At 39.3% G+C, this 22,996-nt stretch overlaps 1 protein-coding gene across 5 annotated transcripts in view; it reads right to left on the bottom strand.

Annotated features, from left to right (window-relative positions):
* The window catches only part of LOC140739159 (follistatin-related protein 5-like), a 672,573-nt gene that overhangs the window by 215,909 nt on the left and 433,668 nt on the right, over positions 1-22,996 (bottom strand). For all 5 annotated transcript variants that reach the window (XM_073067157.1, XM_073067160.1, XM_073067156.1 and 2 more), the window contains exons 5-6: positions 14,622-14,812; positions 6,323-6,443 (exon numbers count right to left, since the gene is read on the bottom strand). In XM_073067157.1, the coding sequence (XP_072923258.1) occupies positions 6,323-6,443; positions 14,622-14,812 (312 nt within the window). The remainder of the gene's footprint in view (positions 1-6,322; positions 6,444-14,621; positions 14,813-22,996) is intronic.

Genomic DNA, 22,996 nt, shown 5'->3' with positions numbered 1-22,996 from the left:
AGGAGGAAAAGAACTTGGAAGAATTTCCACTCCTAATTTCTTTCAGCAGCACCTATCAGAATAATTGACTGAGTGACAATAGAGCTAGGCTAAATTTGATTGCTTTAACATCCAACTGACACTCAAAGGATGGTTCAAAATGTATGAGGAGATTTGGAAGCAGGCAGAGGGGACAGGGAAGGATATCATGGCTGCACATGAGATCTTAAATGTGGCAAAGTCAATGCACCAGCTTCCTCATTTAACCCAAGTATATGTAGGGCATCCCTTAGGGCAAAGTTTAGGGTAATCTCAGGGCAGTAATTGCTATTTCAGTATATTACCAAGTGTTTAAAACTTCAACTCAATGTACAGCTACCTCCTGAGCACCTAGGAAGGTGATAGTTGGACAAGGTTGAAGCTCAACTTGCATCTTGAGTAGAGTGTATACAAGTGAAAGGGTACTTTTAAAAACTGAGGCCACCATGTACTATAACTTTGATACATTGTTTTATCAGACTCTGTCCTCTAGTTGAGAGTTACTGCAATTTATAGATAGTGATACGTCTCTATTTGCTGCACACTAAAATATAAAAGAGTATACGAATACCACACTAACTGATTTGGTAAAAATCTATTTTCACAGAAATGTATAGGGAAATAGTTCAGAAAGTTTTGGAGAACTTTTTTTTAAATTACATGAGCTAAGTTTGGGAAATTTGCAGTCAGTTGGCAACTTTTAAAGAGATAATTTCTGAGTTGCATTTTGTACTTCCCCATGGCAATATTTCTATTTGTTAATCCTGTACTGAGAAATTGTACTGAGAACTTGGAGGATCAAAAGGTAAGAAAATAGGTGACAAGTGTAACAGTAGATCATCCAGAATTCAATTTATCTCAATATCACACCTGTTGTTGCCCTTTAACTAGCTTTGCCTCATAATTATTGAGCGACTTTGGCTCTACAGCAAGGTTAGTGAATTCCAACATATACCATGCTCAGTAAAGAAACTTCCTATTGCAGTCCTAATTCTCAGCTATTTCCAAATCTTCTCCAGTTGTGCTCCAAATTATTTAAGAATAAATGTTGCAATGTAAAAGACATAATAATCTGCAATGAAGACAACACATTCTATTAACATCTCATTTTAACAAGAATTAAGTTGTGTGAAAGCTCCTTTCAGTCCCTATTAGGAAGTGTTATCTGTAAAATAATTTGCACCTTGTAACATATTTGAATTTATTTTTGCACATTTTCACAGATGACTTCTTAATTTTACAGCTGACTTGACCAACTAACAAATAACTGAAAAAGACAATAAACATGTCTATATTAAATCCATTTATAAAGAAAAGATAAGATTGTCGCTATTAGCACCAAAAAAAGTGCTTTTCCCTTTTTTCCTCTTCTATGAATTAAGTGTGAGAGGACAGATCCCAAATTGCTTCCGAACTCTAATTACTTGTACTCCGAAAACTACTTGGAACTGTGCAAGAAGTCTACCTCCCATCCTGTCTTTGCTGTAACCTGTTTGATGTCAATTTTCTTTTAGCTGAAGTGATGGTTGCAAATGAAAGTTCAGCATAAATGTATCTCTGTTCCAATCCTTATATTCAACCACTCTCTGACACAACAGGTACTCCTGAAACCTATCCCCAAACCACATTTGATATCAATAATTAGAACCATGGAAGATTTGCTTTTTATTGAATGTCGGATGAGGGGATAGAAGAAAAACTAATTGTTAACTCACATTATGATTATCTAATCTGCTGTCACATACTTTTGAATGTCTTTGTTGTTGCTGAGTGTTGTCGAGTCGCCTGCTAAGTTATGGTGACCCTATGGATAGTGTAGTTGTCTATGGTGTTTTCTGTGGCAAGATATGGAAGTAGATTGCCAGGGTGATTACATGTCATAAAATAATGTATGTCCTTAATTACACGATTCTCCTCTTGAATTCAGCATGGAAGTGAAATGACTGATATGCCAAAGATATAACCAGTCTTTTTTGTTGAAAAATATTAAATCACAAAGTAGTTCCATCAATGGATTAAAAGTAGTCCATAAAACTCAAGGTTTAAATGAATGCCATGAAATACTTGAAATTTATACAGATAATTCATTATGATCTAGGAATAATGGTGCATAGTTCCCTAAAGGTGGAATCTCATGTGGATAGGGTGGTGAAGAAAGCTTTTGGTACGCTGGCCTTTATAAATCAGAGCATTGAGTATAGGAGTTGGGATGTAATGTTAAAATTGTACAAGGCATTGGTAAGGCCAAATTTGGAGTATTGTGTACAGTTCTGGTCACCGAATTATAGGAAAGATGTCAACAAAATAGAGAGAGTACCGAGAAGATTTACTAGAATGTTACCTGGGTTTCAGCACCTAAGTTACAGGGAAAGGTTGAACAAGTTAGGTCTTTTATCTTCAGAGCGTAGAAGGTTGAGGGGGGACTTGATAGAGGTATTTAAAATTATGAGGGGGATAGAGTTGATGTGGATAGGCTTTTTCCATTGAGAGTAGGGGAGATTCAAACAAGAGGACATGAGTTGAGAGTTGGGGGCAAAAGTTTAAGGGTAACATGAGGGGGAATTTCTTTACCCAGAGAGTGGTAGCTGTGTGGAACGAGCTTCCAGTAGAAGTGGTAGAGGCAGGTTCGGTATTGTCATTTAAAGTAAAATTGGATAGGTATATGGATAGGAAAGGAATGGAGGGTTATGGGCTGAGTGCGGGCCAGTGGGACTAGGTGAGAGTAAGCGTTCGGCACGGACTAGAAGGGCTGAGATGGCCTGTTTCCGTGCTGTAATTGTTATATGGTTATATGGTTATATGCCATTTGCATCTATTGATAAATTCTTGTTCATCATTCAGTTCCAGGTAGTTACCATTCTCTCAGGTCAAACAAGATAATGCCAGCTTTTCAACTTCACAGAGCCCAAAAACATCTGGAGAAGGAAAAGGAAGCAAAGGAAGGAACAGTACACCCCACACACCCCTCATACAATCTCTTCTCTCTCATACAATCTCCTCTCCCTCATACAATCTCTTCTCCCTCATACAATCTCTTCTCCTTCATACAATCTCCTCACCCTCATACACTCTTCTCCCTCATACAATCTCCTCTCCCTCATACACTCTTCTCCCTCATACAATCTCCTCTCCCTCATACAATCCCTTCTCTCTCATACAATCTCCTCTCCCTCATACAATCTCTTCTCCCTCATATAATCTCTTCTCCTTCATACAATCTCTTCTCTCTCATACAATCTCCTCTCCCTCATACAATCTCTTCTCCCTCATACAATCTCTTCTTCCTCATACAATCTCCTCTCCCTCATACAATATCTTCTCCTTCATACAATCTCTTCTCCCTCATACAATCTCCTCTCCTTCAAACAATATCTTCTCCCTCATACAATCTCCTCTCCCTCATACAATCTTCTCTCCCTCATACAATCTCTTCTCCCTCATACAATCTCCCTCATACAATCTCTTCTCCCTCATACAATCTCTTCTCCTTCATACAATCTCTTCTCCCTCATACAATCTCCTCTCCCTCATACAATATCTTCTCCCTCATACAATCTCTTCTCCCTCATACAATCTCCTCTCCCTCATACAATATCTTCTCCCTCATACAATCTCCTCTCCCTCATACAATCTTCTCTCCCTCATACAATCTCTTCTACTTCATACAATCTCTTCTCCCTTCTGCCATCTGGGAAAAGGCTCCGAAGCATTCGGGCTCTCATGACCAGACTATGTAACAGTTTCTTCCCCCAAGCTATCAGACTCCTCAACAGCCAGAGCCTGGACTGACACCTTGCCCTATTGTCCTGTTTATTACTTATTGTAATGCCGGCACTGTTTTGTGCACTTTATGCAGTCCTGTGTAGGTCTGTAGTCTAGTGTAGCTTTCTCTGTGTTGTTTTTTTACATAGTTCAGTCTAGTTTTTGTGCTGTGTCATGTAACACCATGGTCCTGAAAAATGTTGTCTCATTTTTACTATGTACTGTACCAGCAGTTATGGTCGAAATGACAATAGAAGTGACTTGACTTGACAGTAAAACTAGTGCAGAGAAAACATTAATACAAAAAACAGAAGATGATAAATACATTTTTAAAAAAGTAATAAAGAAATAAAGCCATGTATAAACAGAAGGACAGAGGCTGGTCCAGATGATTTTGTTCATTAGCTACTACAATCAGACAGTTTTGGATTTCAACTTTAGGACTTATCTTTCCAACTTGCCTCCTTTATCAGTAGAAGAATCAGTAAAGCTTTGGGATTAAGACATCATTCATAAGTTTGAAAGAAATAGTATGATCGAAAAGGGGAAGGTGAGTGATATAAACAAAGGGCTTTAGGTACAAGGAGAGAGACAACAGCCGAGAGAAAGGATCAGTGGGAAAAAGTCACACGATTCATGGAGCACTTTTCTCAGTTCTACTAAATATTGAGAAGATTTAAAGGCATCATATACATACGTACATATAAACATTTTGATAATATCATAATAACATAAATTTCCTTAAATCTTTGACATGGAGACTGCTGCCCATTGTCACAGATACATCCATTAAGGGCTTAATATGCATTATGCTCAAGATTGTCATATTGACAGCCAAGGATTTAGATAACATTGGATGAACATAATACAAGAACAAAGCATTGATTAATGTTGACAGCTGAACATCACCCAAACAAGTAAGACTAAACTATCAAGCTTCTGGTAGTTAATAAGACCACATAGCCTGAAGAAAAATGCATAAGTGGCCATTACTTCACAAAGAACAGTTTATCTCATTGCTCCTTATTATCAGAAAAAAAGTTAAATGGATCAAAATTTTACCATATAATGTAATCACATCACCCTTAACTTATTTAAAAGCATCAGTATATGCTCTATTAAAATAGCAGGTTGCATTTGTTAGAACATATGGCAAAATATCATTGCATAGTTAAATATGATCATTTCTTGTGTACAACACTGGAGGGTGCTCCTACGACTACCCTGCTGTTCATTAGATTACTTTTAAACAGACCTTTCTTGTCTACTTTATTTATAGTTAAATTAAATGCATTTTCTTAAAATTAGCCGCAGTTTCCAATGGCTAGCCATAAAATTCTAGTAGATCGTTGCTGTATTTCTGAACCTTAGCCATGGTAGACTCAAATGCTTGGCTCAAGCAAACTCTGCCTCCTGCTACCAAATTAATTTAGCGAAGATGAAAAAAAAAGAAAATGACGAGTTTAATTTAGAAACTGCCAGCAAGTCTTTTTCCTACTCTCCAGGGCAACAGCTGGGTTTAAGGGCTTGAAGAGGCCCTTAAACCCAGCTCCAGGGCAATATGTATATACAGGAATAGAATATTAACTCCATCCATTCCACTAGTCAACCCTCAACCGCGCGCGCACGCACGTATACACGCACACGCACACCTACCTGCTCCTCTGTCAGCTTGGGAAGTCTCTCTGAGCTGTGTTGCTACCAATGAGCTATCTCTCCATCAACCCAACTGCTCCTACTAAAGTGAGGCTTACTAGAGGACTAAAATATGCCAGGTCAAAAATATTTTATTATATTTTCCGTTGAATGTTGTTGTGGACACTGAAACCCGCAAGCGAAACACAGTATTTTTGCAATAAAACAACAGCAAAGTCATGAAGGTGCTAGAAATCTCAACTGTTCATTAGATCAACATGAAACATTAACTTCCATACTTTCCCCACATATAATGCTTGAACTGCTGAGTATCTCTTGCACCTTCAGTTTTCATTAAAACACTTCAACAAATTGTCTGTCTTTGGTTGATGGCGTCAGTGACATCGGATATTAAATATACTATAACTTCCCCTCCTTTTCTGTTCAGATAAACCATTCATAGCTAAGTAGATCGCAAGAAATCTTTCTCTGAAATGGGCTAACTGGAAAAAAAGAGATACCAACAAATAACTTACTTCTGCTATTTTGTAGTTTTTACCCATAGGATCGCAAGCAAATGATTCAACATGTTCAGGGTGGAAAAGGACCAATTTGCATCTTTCAACCACAACACTGCTTTGCATTGCAAAATATTCAACTTATGTAATAATATTATAGTACACAAAACAAAGCATTGACTTCTAACAATTCCTAAACAGTCTAAAGTTCTTTAGGCTGAAGCTAACCCAATGCAATACAGGTCCCAGCAGGACATGCTGCCAACATGAATTAAATGTGTGGTTTAAAATGCTTAAGCTTGTGCTACACCATGTGTACAGTAGCCATTTTACTGAGTTAAACATATTTACAGAGGATCATAATAATACAATTCTTGGACAGAACTTACGGAATGCTGTGTAGAGTTCTTCTAGTGTCAGCATCCTGTCATTATTGTAGTCATCGTACTGAAGAAGATCAAATAAGTTGCAGTCAAATGGGTCGTGATCAAGGGCATCCTGTGTCATTGCCTGACAAAATTAAACATGGCTTCAAGTAAACTTAAGAAAATACAAACATCTGACTTTTATCACCAAGTGTGGTTTGTTGAGAAACTAGCAACGTTTGACTAAGGGCATAAATTTCCCATTAATATTTTTCAAACTCTGTTTTTAGAATCTCAACCTTAAAATAAATAAATATGTTTTTAGTCTACTGATGCTGCTTTCCTGGAGCTGAATGTTAGCAAAAGTTTTAAAGACAAACACTTCAGTTTTTTGGAGCAAAATATTTTGCTGTTCTCCTCAGCTGGGGATGAAGATTTACTATATGTTATAGTGAATCCTGGTATAAAAGTCAAGCAATGCACATTAAGCAGCAATTCATTGTGCATTTGATACAGAGTTTTATAGATATTTCAAAACAGTCTATAATTAGAATAGTGTCAGAATTTTGAGACAATTTAGATTTTGATGAGCTGAAATTTTGGGTTAGTTTCAGTTGCAATAGCAAAGGAAACTGAGAAGAATAATTGGTACTCACTGCTCCAGATTGCAGTACCTTCCAAAGCATCGCTCTTTCCCTCCTACACAAACTATGTTTCTCACCTTCACAGAAGCACTTACAGTTATTTTTCACACACTTTTCTCACACATTCACGTACACAGGCAAAATCAGAGAACTCCAGGACAATACGATGCAAAATGATATTATTCTTGGCACACTGAAGCTTGTTTCTGGTCCCTCTGTAACTGATACTTGCACCTCTATATCAATGACACAGCACCTTGGTTATTATTTCCTAAATCGTAGAGTGCTGGTTCTCTGAGAAGTATATCCAAATTGTCCCTTTAACTAGCTGTTAACAAATTGTCCTTGGAATTTTTATTTCACACACATATGTCATATAATTTTTGCAAGTTACTTTTGAACTTGCCACCACCATCCTTTCAAGATGGGTAACCTAGATCACACAACTCTGGCTGGCATAACTGAGAAAACAGATTACAGTAAGGGCAAATCTGGAAGGACTCAAAACAGCTTTGAAAATCATTAATTAGACTTCTTTAAAAACATTCATTGTGATGCACTTAATGCACCATAACTAATGATTTTTAAAAGTCCATGCTGTTTACTAATTTAGTGTGATAGGTAGTATTCTTGGACTATGATAATTGAATTAAGAACTGCAACAGAAAGTTCTGAGATGTAAGAATTAAAAAAAAATAGTTCATTGAGGAAATTAAGAGGAGCACAGATCATAGCCTTTACAAATGGCACAAGCGTCACAGTTGCTGACCAACCCATACCCAGTGAGGGCAGTGCAGCCTGCAGTGTATGACTGGGTTGCCTGATCATCAGGATTTTACTGCAAAGCCAGCATTAAATACTGTTAATTGGCTGAACATTGCAGCAGGGAGCTAATGTCAAAGAGGGGCAACTCCATTTAAAGCTAGCCTGAACCTTTAAAGGGTGGGCTGCAGAGAATGCAGGCAATCAGTCCAAAAAGAACCTGAGTGAGGGGACATGAATAATGCCATTTTATTAGAAAGAACAGACTACAATATTTGTAAATAACAAGTCAGAGAGCCATAGAGAAGTACAGCACAGAAACAGGCTATTTGGCCCATCTAGTCCATGCTGAACAATTTAAACTGCCAACGCTCATTATCCTGCACCAGGACGATAGCCCTCCATACCCCTACTATCTATGTACCTATCCAAACTTTCAAATCATGCTCGTAAGCACCACTTGTGCTGGCAACTCATTCCACACTCTTATGCCCCTCTGAGTGAAGAAGGTTCCCCTTAAAACTTTCACCTTTCACCCTTAAGCCATGACCTCTGGTTGGTGTCCAAGTCAACCTCAGTAGAAAAAGCCTGCTTACATTTACCCTATCTATACCCCTCATAATTTTGTATACCTTTATCAAATGTCCTCTCAATCTTCTATGTTCTAAGAAATAAAGTCTTAACCTGTTCAATTGTCCTTATAACTTAGGTCCTCCAGACTTGGCATCTTCCTTGTAAATTTTGTGGAAAAGTGTTTATGGAACCGGTGGAGATAGCAAAGGTACTTAATGAATACTTTACTTCAGTATTCACTATGGAAAAGGATCTTGGCAATTGTAGGGATGACCTACAGTGGACTGAAAAGCTTGAGCATGTAGATATTAAGAAACAGGATGTTCTGGAGCTTTTGGAAACCATCAAAGGTTCAAAGGTCGAATTTAATATCAGAGAAATGTATATAATATACATCGTGAAAGTTGGATAAGTTGGGACTGGACAAGATGTACCCCAAGCTAAAGTGAGAGGTGAGGGAGGAGATTGCTGAGACTCTAGCAATGATCTTTGCATCATCAATGGGGACGGGAGAGGTTCCGGAAGACTGGAGGGTTGCAGATGTTGTTCCTTATTCAAGAAAGAGAGTAGAGGTATCGCAGGAAATTATAGACCAGTGAGTCTTACCTCAGTGGTTGGTAATTGATGGAGAAGATCCTGAGAGGCAGGATTTATGAACATTTGGAGTGGCATAATATGATTATGAATAGTCAGCATAGCTTTGTCAAAGGCAGGCCGTGCCTTACAAGCCTGATTGTATTTTTTTGAGGATGTGACTTAACACATTGATGAAGGTAGAGCAGTAGATGTAGTGTAATATGGATTTCAGCAAGGCATTTGATAAGGTACCCCATGCAAGGCTTATTGAGAAAGTAAAGAGGCATGGGATCTAAGGGGACCATCCTTTGTGAATCCAGAACTGGCTTGCCCACAGAAGGCAAAGAGTGGTTGTAGATGGGTCATATTCTGCATGGAGGCCAGTGACCAGTGGTGTGCATTTCTTATACTCCATAAGCACCTCATTTGTTTCTACCTGCCTATACCTGCTATGCACCTCCTTTTTTTTCTCTTAACCAGGGCCTCAATATCTCTTGAAAACCAAGGCTTCCCTACACTTGCTATTTTCACTTTTTATTCGGACAGGCACAAATGAATTTTGTGCTCTCAAATTTTCTCTTTTGAAGGCCTTCCACTTACCAAGAACACCTTTGCTAGAAAACAGTCTGTCCTAATCCATACTTGACAGAAGTGATACAAATGAGGAGAATTACCCTATGCTCAGGTGGTCATCCAGATTTATGTTTAGAGGACAAGTTGGATAAGATAGCCATTGGGGTCATAATTGGTTGAAGATGCTATCAGGTGTTCAAGATCCTCATGAATGGTCAAGATGAATAAGGTCACAATAGATTCAATATTTTACCATGAGTGTTGATAGTCTCACATCACAAATATGACAATCGGAGGTTGTATTATACTTCACACGGTTAGCAACACTGTAAGCCACACACAAATACACCTACTACCCATACAGGTCAGAGACAGTATTAACCAATGACCTTTCAGTTGCGATAGCCACGTCTGCCAATCACTTTGCATGAGATTAACTAATACATCTCACTTCCTTTAACAAAATAAGGTGATGCACAACTGGAGTCTGCAGTAGACAACCAGAAAAGGATGGACGTAGGTGCATGTACCTTTGATCTGATGGGTTTGACCACTGGAATAGTCTGCAGCAGGTCTCAATTCATTGAAGATATTTGGAAACTTAGACCTAGCCTTTCTTGGTGCCCACCACCCTCGCAACCCGTAAGTCTGCCTTACAATTGCACCATTACTTTCTTATTTCCCTCTCACGACAACACCACTCAAGTCTTTCTCATTGCAGTTTCCTGCAACCTCGCAATATACTGAAGGAACAACTCGAAGTCCGAGACTGAGAAGACTGCCATTTGATTTCACACATGCAACCACAGTCTCAGATAATGACAGGGCATTATTCTGAAGAAAGCTTAGAAACTGGTAGACTCTGAGCACAAGGAACCTGAAGCCAAGAGAGTAACCAATGATACTGTATGTGCCAACTCATTTGCATGTGAAATTGTTCACTAGACAACACTGGTGAAAATTCTGATGGACAAAATCTCCTGTATATTAAGGCATGGCTGAATAGGAAGTGAACAAGAAAACCAAAGTTTCAAATTAACAACAAAAATCTCCATTATACAGTTTAATACAGGTCTGGTTAATGGTAGTCCATAATACAGCAAGGAAGTACAATATGACCTTTTAAAGATAGATTAGCTTTACTTGCCACATGCTTTCTCACTAACTCCATTAGTATAACTTTCTTTTTCTTCATTTACTATCTAGTTTTCCTTCAAATACACCCATTCTCTTCACCTCAACCACTTTTCATTAGTAATAAGTTCCACATTCTCATCAAAATATTCCATTTTTAAATATTCAGTATTATTTTGCATGCAGGCCACTGTGAATAGAGTGCTGCATAGCTTCAGTGACTGAGGTTCAAGCCAGATCTCCAGTGCGGTCTGTGTGGAGTTTGCCCTTGCTTCATGTCCTTGTCCTAGTCTTCCCTGGGTTCTTTGGTTTCCTCCCACATGCCAAGGAGTTGCTTGTAGGTGAATTGGTTGCTATGAATTATCCTTGTGTAAATGGGTGACAGGAGAATCATCAGGAGTGATGGGCATAAGTGACCTACAGGGGAAAAAATGAGGAATGGCATTCATAGAAACATTCTCAGAGCCACCTTAGACTTGAGGCTGAACAGCTTTCTCTTTCTAAGGTAGGTTATGTTTTTTAACACACAAGGCAGGTGGAATGCACTGCCATGGGTGATCGTAGAGGAGGATACATTTGGGACATTTAAGAGATTCTTGGATAGGTACATGAATGAAAGAAAAATGGAGGGCTATGTGGGAGGAATTATCTTGCATTCAGAAGCCAGATCAATAGTAGTATTCTGCCCAGAGGTCTGTAACTAGTGGTGTTCTGCTGTGATCTGCTTTGGGATTCCTGCTCATTGTGATGTTCATAAATGGCTTAGGTGAGGAAGTGGAAGGGTAGTTAGTAAGTTTGCAGTTGAGGAACCAACTAGAGAGCAGGCCATTCTAGATTGGTTATTGAGCAATGAGGAAGGGTTAGTTAGCAATCTTGTTGTGCGAGGCCCCTTGGGTAAGAGTGACCATAATATGGTGGAATTCTTCATTAAGATGGAGAGTGACATAGTTAATTCAGAAACAAAGGTTCTGAACTTAAAGAAGGGTAACTTTGAAGGTATGAGACGTGAATTAGCTAAGATAGACTGGCAAATGATACTTAAAGGGTTGACAGTGGATATGCAATGGCAAGCATTTAAAGATTGCATGGATGAACTACAACAATTGTTCATCCCAGTTTGGCAAAAGAATAAACCAGGGAAGGTAGTGCACCCATGGCTGACAAGGGAAATTAGGGATAGTATCAAGTCCAAAGAAGAAACATATAAATTAGCAAAAAAAAGTGGTACACCTGAGGACTGGGAGAAATTCAGAGACCAGCAGAGGAGGATAAAGGGCTTAATTAGGAAAGGGAAAAAAGATTATGAGAGAAAGCTGGCAGGGAACATAAAAACTGACTGTAAAAGCTTTTATAGATACATGAAAAGAAAAAGATTGGTCAAGACAAATGTAGGTCCTTTACAGTCAGAAACAGGTGAATTGATCATAGGGAACAAAGACATGGCAGACCAATTGAATAAACTACTTTCGTTCTGTCTTCACTAAGGAGGACATAAATAATCTTCCGGAAATAGTTAGGGACCGAGGGTCTAGTGAGATGGAGGAACTGAGGGAAGTACATGTTAGTAGGGAAGTGGTGTTAGGTAAATTGAAGGGATTAAAGGCAGATAAATCCCCAGGGCCAGATGGTCTGCATCCCAGAGTGCTTAAGGAAGTAGCCTAAGAAATAGTGGATGCATTAGTGATAATTTTTCAAAACTCCTTAGATTCTGGATTAGTTCCTGAGGATTGGAGGGTAGCTAATGTAACCCCACTTTTTAAAAAAGGAGGGAGAGAGAAACCGGGGAATTATAGACCGGTTAGTCTGACATCGGTGGTGGGGAAAATGCTAGAGTCGGTTATCAAAGATGTGATAACAGCACATTTGGAAAGAGGTGAAATCATCGGACAAAGTCAGCATGGATTTGTGAAAGGAAAATCATGTCTGACGAATCTTATAGAATTTTTTGAAGAGTGGATAGGGGAGAGCCAGTGGATGTGGTATATTTAGATTTTCAAAAGGCTTTTGACAAGGTCCCACACAGGAGATTAGTGTGCAAACTTAAAGCACACGGTAGTGGGGGTATGGTATTGATGTGGATAGAGAATTGGTTGGCAGACAGGAAGCAAAGAGTGGGAGTAAACGGGACCTTTTCAGAATGGCAGGCAGGCTCAGTGCTGGGACCCCAGTTGTTTACAATATATATTAATGATTTAGACGAGGGAATTAAATGCAACATCTCCAAGTTTGCAGATGACATGAAGCTGGGTGGCGGTGTTAGCTGTGAGGAGGATGCTAAGAGGATGCAGGGTGACTTGGATAGGTTAGGTGAGTGGGCAAATTCACGGCAGATGCAATTTAATGTGGATAAATGTGAGGTTATCCACTTTGGTTGCAAGAACAGGAAAACAAATTATTATCTGAATGGTGGCCGATTAGGAAAAGGGGAGATGCAACAAGACCTGGGTGTCATTGTACATCAGTCATTGAAGGTGGGCATGCAGGTACAGCAGGCGGTGAAAAAGGCAAATGGTATGTTGGCATTCATAGCAAAAGGATTTGAGTACAGGTGCAGGGAGGTTCTACTGCAGTTGTACGAGGCCTTGGTGAGACCGCACCTAGAATATTGTGTGCAGTTTTGGTCCCCTAATCTGAGGAAAGACATTCTTGCCATAGATGGAGTACAGAGAAGGTTCACCAGATTGATTCCTGGGATGGCAGGACTTTCATATGAAGAAAGACTGGATCGACTAGGCTTATACTCACTGGAATTTAGAAGATTGAGGGGGGATCTTATTGAAATGTATAAAATTCTAAAGGGATTGGACAGGCTAGATGCAGGAAGATTGTTTCCAATGTTGGGGAAGTCCAGAATGAGGGGTCACAGTTTAAGGATAAAGGGAAGCCTTTTAGGACTGAGATGAGGAAAAACTTCTTCACACAGAGAGTGTTGAATCTGTGGAATTCTCTGCCACAGGAAACAGTTGAGGCCGGTTCATTGGCTATATTTAAGAGGAAGTTAGATATGGCCCTTGTGGCTAAAGGGATCAGGGGGTATGGAGAGAAGGCTGGTACAGGGTTCTGAGTTGGATGATCAGCCATGATCATACTGAATGGTGGTGCAGACTCAAAGGGCCGAATGGCCTACTCCTGCATCTATTTTCTATGTTTATTTTTACACAAAGGATGGCAAATACATGGAATGCACTTCTGGGGGTGATGGCACAGGCAGATAGATTTAAGAGACTCATAAATCGGCACATAGATGAAAGAAAAATAGAGTTCTATGTGGGAGTGAAGGGTTAAATTGATCTTGGAGCAGGTTAAAAGGCTGGCCTGTACTGTACTGTTCTTTGCTCTATACAAGCCCAGGATTGATAATAATAGTTTTTTTTGTTTATAGCATTGAATTAATAGCTCCCAGGTTTAATGGTTCAAAACATATATGCTGAAGTTCAAAATAGCAGTGATATATCTCGGCTTTCTGCATAATTGCAAACACAAATTGATCAACTCTCCCTTACATATCCAAGACCTGGATGACTCTTGGCACTCACTGCATCCAGTGGTGGGCAGTAGACACCACTGTCCAGCCACTTATAGTTCAACACAATGACAATCTATTAGAGATTCTGCCTCTCACTCTAGCCACCCAGATTCAATCTTGACCTCTGATGTTGAGGGTTTTCTCTAGATGTGTCCTTCTACACCTATCTCCAAGGTGTGTGGGTTGGTAGATTACTTGGTCCATTTGAAATTTCCCTTTCTGTGTTGATGTGTTGCAGAAACTGGGAAACTGATAGAAATGTGAGAAAAAATTGGGTCAGTGTAAGATTAACACAAACAAGTGCTGATGGTTGTTCAGGATCATGCTGAAAGGCTTGTTCCCATGCTGTATTCCTTTATAGTATCACTCTTATCTTAAGAAAAATCTAACACAAAAAAAACAATGCCAGATTGTCAAACTTTCAATAAGCTGGCAAGACACATTGTCAAATTGCATTCTTCGAGTTCACTATTAAGAGGAAGAAAAGGCAAGTAAAATAAGTCCTTGCAAGAGAGATTCAGATCTTGATATTTACCTGTTCTAGTTCACTGTTGTCAACAAAACCATTACTATTGATGTCAAGCTCTTTGAACATGCTTTCCACTAAATGCCTCTTGAAAGTTACTGTATCTGTTGTTATATTTTCTTGCTGGTAACACTTTTGACTCTGTAGATCCAATAAGATGTTCTTCAGTCTGCTGTACTCTGCCAGTTTACACCGTTCTCCTGGACAAAAGACAAGACATGCAAAATTACTTATTTTTGTTTAGGGTTGTGTCATGATTAAGATTAGGACTGCATTTTAGATTTGGAATGTCAAATAAGATTTTAGTTAGATAATTGGTAACAACAATTCTTCTCTCTGTTACTTGTTTTCAAGTATAACAACTAGGTTTAGGAGCTGTGGAGTATAACATTAGAGTAAAATACTGTGGTTGCATTTTCACATTAGTGATGATATTCTACCTGCACTGATTTAGCTGTAGTGGTGAAGACAAGAAATGAAGCACTTGAGAAAGAGTGCAAAGTTATTTGAATACTCTCATGTGGGAATTGCCTCTGATAGGATTTCTTGATTACACAACAAGCTAAAAATGATTTCCTCTTAAACTTTCAACAGCAGTGCAATGTGCCCGCACTGTGCAAGCATAACAATTTCAAATAAAATGTCCACAAGATCAATCTAATTTTCATATTATTTCGGGATAGACTCCCCAAAGGTTTTTGCAAATGGTAATTATAATTAGTTGTTAAAGAATTTTCACTGAAGGCTTTCAATTTCAATACCACTATTCCTTTTTATTTTTAATCCATTTTAGAATCAAAATCATGAGGAAATGCATTAGAAATCGAATTTGATTGGAGAGAAACAGACAGAAAATAAAACAGAAAGAGCAGATCAAGCTGCATCTTTAATGGTGAGGGAATCAGAATTTACATTTCAGCAAAGGAACCCTTCATTAGAACTGCGAAGTTGTGAAAATAGCATATTAAATTGTTCAGAAGGGAAGGGTGATAAGAGCAATGGAGACATCTTTGAAAGAGTGCAGAGTTTGTCAATAGTGCATTATGCAGATGGAAAAGAAAAATAAACAAATTATAACATAATGATATAGCCACATCTGCAGGAAGAGAGGAAATAAAAAAAAACAGTGATTATTTGAAATTGTTCATTTATGATTTAGTTCTGTAGGATTCACCATAACCAGATGGAAGATGAAATACAGTTCATCAAGCTTCAGGCACCAAGATATATTAGGTATATTTAGAGTAATATAGGAGGCTGGAGTCAGAGATCAGAGCAGGAATAGAAGGAGAGTTAAAGTGACAGGTGATCAGAGCTCAGAATCACCTTTGTAGACTAAATGGAGGTATTCTGTAATACAAACACCTAAACTGCAGTGGAGGGGAGACCACATCTTAAGCTCTGAATGCAGTGCACTTAGTTGGAAGAAGTGCAAGCACTTTGCTACTTCTTTGAAGTGGATTCTTTGGTTACCTGGGTGGTAGAAAAGGAAGGGGTGTTGCACCTCCTCCGGGCACGTGGCGGAATACCGTGTAAAGGTGAGGAGCTGTTGGAGAAGGAGAAATAGACCAGAGATTGGGTGGAGTGGGGGAAGGATAATGATCATTTCAGAATGCTGAAAAAGGAGGTGGGTAGAACTGTTTGATGATGGAAACTAATTGGTAATGGTGGAAAGTATGAAGAATAATCCACTTAATGTAAAGACTTGTGGGTTGACAGGCCAAGACCAGGTATGTGGGAAATGGATGCAACATCCTGATGACTATGGATAAGAAAAAAATTGGTTGAAGTAACAGAAAGACACTGGTATAAAAAGTCTTATGATCAGAATAAATAGATACACCACAAGTGGAGAGATGGGATAATGGAACAGGAAATGGTTGCAAAAAGTAAGACTGAGGAGATATGTATGTCAGTGAACTTAAAACTCACACTGCTAACTAGCCTACACCTTGAGATGGAGGGAGAAGGGAAGAATCAGATATGGGCTATATAACAATGAGAGAAGGTAAGACATTGGCAGCAAAGATGAAGACCTTTTCAGTTCCATATACTGTAAGTGGAACAAGCAGTACCATTCCAGTCACCAATATAATGAAACACGTTGAGGGAGGAGACCTGAAGTAAGATCGTTCCATGTATCGAACATAAAGACAGGCACAGCTTGGACTCTTGGATGTTCCCATAGCTATACCTTTGACAAAGAAAGAAGGTAAAATTAAAGGAAAAGTTCTTTCATGAAGAACAACTTCAGCCAGGTGAGTGAGTGAGTGGTCGAAAGGAACCATTCAATGAAAGTATAAGGGCCCTCAGACCAGCCAGCTGTAGGATGGGGGTATAGAGGGCAGAAGAGATCAGGAATTTATGTATGTAAATGGAAAGGGATGCATAAAGAGAGAAAGGAATGGAAGGAATAAATAAGTTCTCTAGGGTAATAGTAGGCTTGAACAATGGGTTTAACAGGATAATAGAGGAAGGCTTTGGTTTCATAGTAGTGAATAAAAAGAACACAATACCCTGAAGAATAATTCAAAACATTAATATACATATATTAGCATAACAGCATAGAAGTTTGCTGTAGCATGAAATTTATGATTATTCAATGGTAGCAGCTATGTTGTTAAACAAGTAGCACATAGAAATGGATTTTCAATTTATTGGTTTAATCTCGCAGTTCATAGAGGGTCTGTACTATTACACCACGCTGGTTTCAGGTTCCCTATAACAATTTATTATCCTTTGTTGTCAAAATGCAATGTTGCTTTCTCTCAGGAGTATTTTTCAAGAAACATCTTTTTTGACAATCTCTTGGCACTGCCAGTGAGATGCAACAAATGACTGTTGCTATAGGAAACAAATCAGCATGGTGTCTCCAACAGCACCTTTGATAGAATGTAGCTTATGCTACAAAGTTGCAATTTTTGTAACTTGTATAAATTGGAAATAATTTTTGGGCTTTAACTTGTTTTTCAAATGCCAATGAGTCCTTTATATGAATGTTCTACCTAGGGTTTCAGGAAGTTTAATTATGGTTTATTCAGTATACCCCTGTGTTAGATGTGTTTAGATATTCTGAATAGACATAAATTGAGCTTTTTTGATTTGGTGAGGGGTAGGACCTGTCCAGTAGTCAGCTTCAGACTCCCCTCCACAGTAGAATAAATAGTTTCCCTACGCTCCCTAGCAATCCTTCAGTTATCAGTTACATCGCCCCATAATCTCAACCTCAAACAGAACATGCACATTCACATTACTTAACCCTTTCAGCCCAAGTGCCGCACCAACTAGGGAAAATGAAATGGGTTCTATTCGCCCACTCTCAGAAGAGGTTGAAAGGTAGATACAACATCACGGGAATAGGTCCTGCACTGTGCTATAACATTCGATGTTTCAATTTATTGCACATGAGATCTGTAAGGACAGCAGCTGGAAGAGAGTTTTATCCCTTCAAAAAAAGGCTTATTTTGAAAACAGGATTTAAAGTATAGGGCCAATATCTAGCCCACCAGATGGTCCATTTGGAGAAACAATATAATATCATGAAGCTTTCCTTTGACGGAAGCTTAATTATTAAGCCCAAGTTATTTACACTAAGTGAAACAAGGATTCAATTCTTAAAAAACGTCAACTGATATTAGAATCAAAGGAAATATCAACAGATTACAATCATTACAATCAGCAGTGACAACATTGCTTGAAAACACTTGAGATATTTTTTAGCTTGTCCATCTTCTGAAGGTAATTGTAATCTCATAGGTTCCAGATCACTTTTGTTGTTTTACCAAGTGGCCGCTATATTCCTTTAACTAAGAATGTAGCAGAAGAAATTTGACCTAGATTCAAAGAGCATATTGTTCCTTATGGTAGTGGAATGCAACCCATGTACACTCTGAACTTTGACCCCATTGCAGTAGACAGATTTATGGCTGGAAGCAGATACTCCATGATTAGTATTGATATAGATGGACAACAGGGAGTTAGTTACAATGGCAATCTAGAGTTCAACTGTACTGCACTATATTATAACATTTGTGATTAAAGGCTGTTTATATCAGATCTGGCTTTGGCTGGACGTTTTTAGACTTTGGCTGAAGAAGAAGTGTCTAAGTTTTGGCTCAAGTAAGGTTTAATGTGGAAATTCAGCTTATTAATCAAATCTTAATATCTGCCATCAGTAAGAGGTTCACTTTGGTGGGGGGGTGGGGGGAGAAGCTTCATATGCAAGTGCAGTAGATTGTGATTTTCAGAGCATATCTGTATGGTCATTTCAATTTGACTCAGTTGGTATCATTAGATAGATAGATAGATAGATAGATAGATAGATAGATAGATAGATAGATACTTTATTCATCCCCATGGGGAAATTCAACTTTTTTTCCAATGTCCCATACACTTGTTGTAGCAAAACTAATTACATACAATACTTAACTCAGTAAAAAATATGATATGCATCTAAATCACTATCTCAAAAAGCATTAATAATAGCTTTTAAAAAGTTCTTAAGTCCTGGCGGTAGAATTGTAAAGCCTAATGGCATTGGGGAGTATTGACCTCTTCATCCTGTCTGAGGAGCATTGCATCGATAGTAACCTGTCGCTGAAACTGCTTCTCTGTCCTCTGTATCATGCCCTCTGTATCAGAACATTATGGACGCAAATGTGAATCCCAGATTAGAACAGATAATCTATTTTGACTCTCCAACACAGTACTGAAATTGTGCCACATTCTCTGAGTTAATACAAACAAATGAAATTTTAAGTCATGGCTCTGGTTGGTCTCCTGGCATTTATAATAGTATGAACAAGGTAGGCCACAATATCAAGGTCTAATTTTGTCCTTCAATGAATGTAATTATAATTCCTATTAACTTAAGGATTTGGTTCCTAAGGTTGTCATAGCCGAGGGTGGTAGTGGGGATAAGCTCCCACTACCTATAAAGTGCTCCAAATGACGTGTGATTCTAACAGCCTCTGACAAGCAAGTCTAACTCTTGGCCTTCATGTGTGGCTTAGCTACTAGGCCCGGTGGAATTGTTTCTACTGATAAGAGAAGGGGCAAAGGCGGACCACTGGTGCCTCAAAACCAGTTGCTTCGGGTGGGTGGGGCCTGTCAGCCTTGGACAGCAGCCCGCCTAGAAGAAGGAAAACTCCGATATTAAACCTCCGCTGTCTTGCAGCCGCACCCACCCAAGGGAAAGGCTTCAGGAGTAAACCCTGAGGAAGAAATCTGGAGCTGATGTCCCTAAGGAAGTCTGATGTTGTTTTCAACTTCACTCTGGCAACATCTGTGATGACACTGGTGCCAAGCCGTATCGGCGCTTGCCCTGCCCTTGGACTACGTCAGTGACATGGAGAGGGGGAACCTGCTGCATGGACAACAGCCGGTTCTTCAAATCTTCCCGCCCAGGCTTACACCCTGGAGAGGACAAGTTCACCAGAGGTGCAAAACCATGATTCCCAGGGATCAACTGCTGCCTACTGCTATAATTTAAAGGTTCTGGCATGGTCAGCAATTATTGACCATTCTAACTGAACCATATTAATGCATAGCTGTTTGTGGCAGCTCACTGTGCTAACATAGGCAACTGCATTCTAATAGTGACCACACATCAAAGGTGCTTCACTGACTGTAAAACACTTTGGGATCCATAAAGTCACGAAAATGTTTTAAACCTATCTTCATTGTTTAGTCCTGATTGACTAATTTGTCTGCGTCCTAATGCTACGGTACTAACATTTTGAAATATAGTCAGCCTCTCCACTTACAAAAAAACAGAAATCTTTTGTTTAAAAGATACAAAATACAGATTTTGGTCTGTCTCTTTCTCGGTCATAACTTTTAGAAAAATGCAATTACCATCAACAAAATGCAGGTGGTAATTACAGCTTTCAACATTTAACTCATTAGCTTTTTATTTAAAAAGCAAATTACGTGAGGGAGTTTACTAAGTATGAATCTATGTATGTCTGACAGCTGGTAGTAATCTGAATAGTTTGTGCATACCAACATAACGGGTAATAATCTATTGAAATAATTGATGACATTCTGCATCAAAACTCTATATTTATTAAATGAGGAACTATTTCCAATGTCACTAAATGGGCTGTAACCTGGCAGAGTGGAGAGGATCACCTATGTGCACTTTCTATCCAAGGAGTGATCTAATCAGAACTAAAAGCACAGCAACCAGAATTGGGACATCCAGTGAAAATGTTCGCAGTCTTCACACCTCAGTGGATAATGGGATAACGGCTTGTGACAGTTGTGTCTGCTTTGCATTTTCCTTACACTGCACCTAATTATCAATCAAAGCTGCATTCATTAACATTTTAAACATGTTATGCTACCACCAATGTAACCTCATCAAAACTGATTCCTAATGAAGAGAAATTATTCCAATTGAAAAGAGTTCTATTTAAACCTGAGCTACTCTTAGGCTCATAAGAAATGGGAGTCACATAGGCTATTTGGCACCTTGTGCCCACTCCACCATTCAATAAGATCACCGTTGAATTTTTTCAACTTAACAACACTCCGCTGTATTAATCTATATTCTCTGATTCCATTAATACCTAAGAATTTATCAATATGTATCTTGAATATATTTTGGGAAGAGTATTCCAAAGATGAATAAACTCTTCTTGGGCTTCAAGCCGGACACATGTATCAATTATAACTGATGTTTCAATGACAAACTCTGCCATCTGCTTCAGGGATGATGCTTGTTTAAGTTAGTCCAGTGGTATTTATCCCCCAGCAGTCTGTCCCTCCTAATTGGCAAGTCCTCATCCAATCAAGTTTCTGCTCTTCCACCTTGTTTACAATCAAATTCCTATTCTTACTTACAGTGAAACCTTGGTCTTTGTTAAAAATTATTTTCCTTTAGTTTTATTTTCAATGGCTTCCTTTACAAGGTGGTGCTAAAACCATTGGTGTGGCCCACTAGTTTTGTGACATTGAAGTCAATCCTATGGCCATTGTGAATGCAATGTTCTGTTACCGCCAATTTCTCCAGGTAACCCAAACGAATACACCTCCTGTAATCCTTGATGCAGGTTTCCACCATGCATCCCATCTGGCCAATACACACTGCTCTGTGTTCACAGGAAACCCCGTAAACGTCAACCAACCAACCTGGAGGATCAGAGGGACTTTGGGGTCCGAGTCCATAGAACGCTCAAACCAGCTGCGCAGGTTGACTCTGTGGTTAAGAAAGCATACAGTGTATTGGTCTTCATCAATCGTGGAATTGAATTTAGGAGCCGAGAGGTAATGTTGCAGCTATATAGGACCCTGGCCAGACCCCACTTGGAGTACTGTGCTCAGTTCTGGTCGCCTCACTACAGGAAGGATGTGGAAACCATAGAAAGGGTGCAGAGGAGATTTACAAGGATGTTGTCTGGATTGGGAGCATGCCTTATGAGAATAGGTTGAGTGAACTCGGCCTTTTCTCCTTGGAGCGACGGAGGATGAGAGGTGACCTGATAGAGGTGTACAAGATGATGAGAGGTATTGATCGTGTGGATAGGCAGAGGCTTTTCACCAGGGCTGAAAAGGCTAGCACGAAAGGGTATAGTTTTAAGGTGCTTGGAAGTAGGTACAGAGGAGATATCAGGGGTAAGTTTTTTATGCAGAGAGTGGTGAGGGCGTGGAATGGGCTGCCGGCGGCGGTGGTGGAGGTGGAAACAAGGGGGTCTTTTAAGAGACTCCTAGATGGCTACATGGAGCTTAGAAAAATAGAGGGCTATGGGTAAGGCCTAGGTAGTTCTAAGGTAGGCACGTGTTCGGCACAGTTTGTGGGGGGAAGAGCCTGTATTGTGCTGTAGGTTTTCTATGATTCTATTGCAAATACTTCTATTTAACATGGTGACAGAATATAAGAGCTACTCTTGATACTCAAACTGTGACCTAATTTGTGGTCTTTATGTAACGCCTATTTAAGATTTTTACTGCTATGCTGTAGGTATTTCAATTTAGCAGTTCTGTAAGAGCAGTCTGTTCTATTCTCAGCCTGTTTGGGTTTGAGCTGAGATAAGAGGCTTTGTTGTTCAACTTAGGAATGTGGTGTCAGCCAGTCAGAATGGTGGGATTAGGAGAAGGTTCTAGAGAATGCTGGGAAGAAAGGTTTTTGTGAGGGACACTGGTGTGAGTCAGGGTATTTTTGGCAGGAGCTGGGAGAAGACGGGAGGGAAGATGGCTGAAGAGGCCATCCCTGTTGCACAAGGTGCTCCATGAAGATGAACGGCTTCAAGGAGGAAGGTCCAATACACCTGTGGATAGGCCCATTTGTTCAAGATGGATTTCAAGTGACATTCGGAAGGTGGTGTGTGGTTTCCCACAGACAGAGGATCCAGTGTTTGAGTTAAAGAGAACTTCAAGATGAG

This window comes from Hemitrygon akajei, chromosome 15 (genome assembly GCF_048418815.1).
Source record: "Hemitrygon akajei chromosome 15, sHemAka1.3, whole genome shotgun sequence".
Taxonomy (NCBI): Eukaryota; Metazoa; Chordata; class Chondrichthyes; order Myliobatiformes; family Dasyatidae; genus Hemitrygon; species Hemitrygon akajei.
This window is presented reverse-complemented; position numbering and strand designations above follow the sequence as displayed.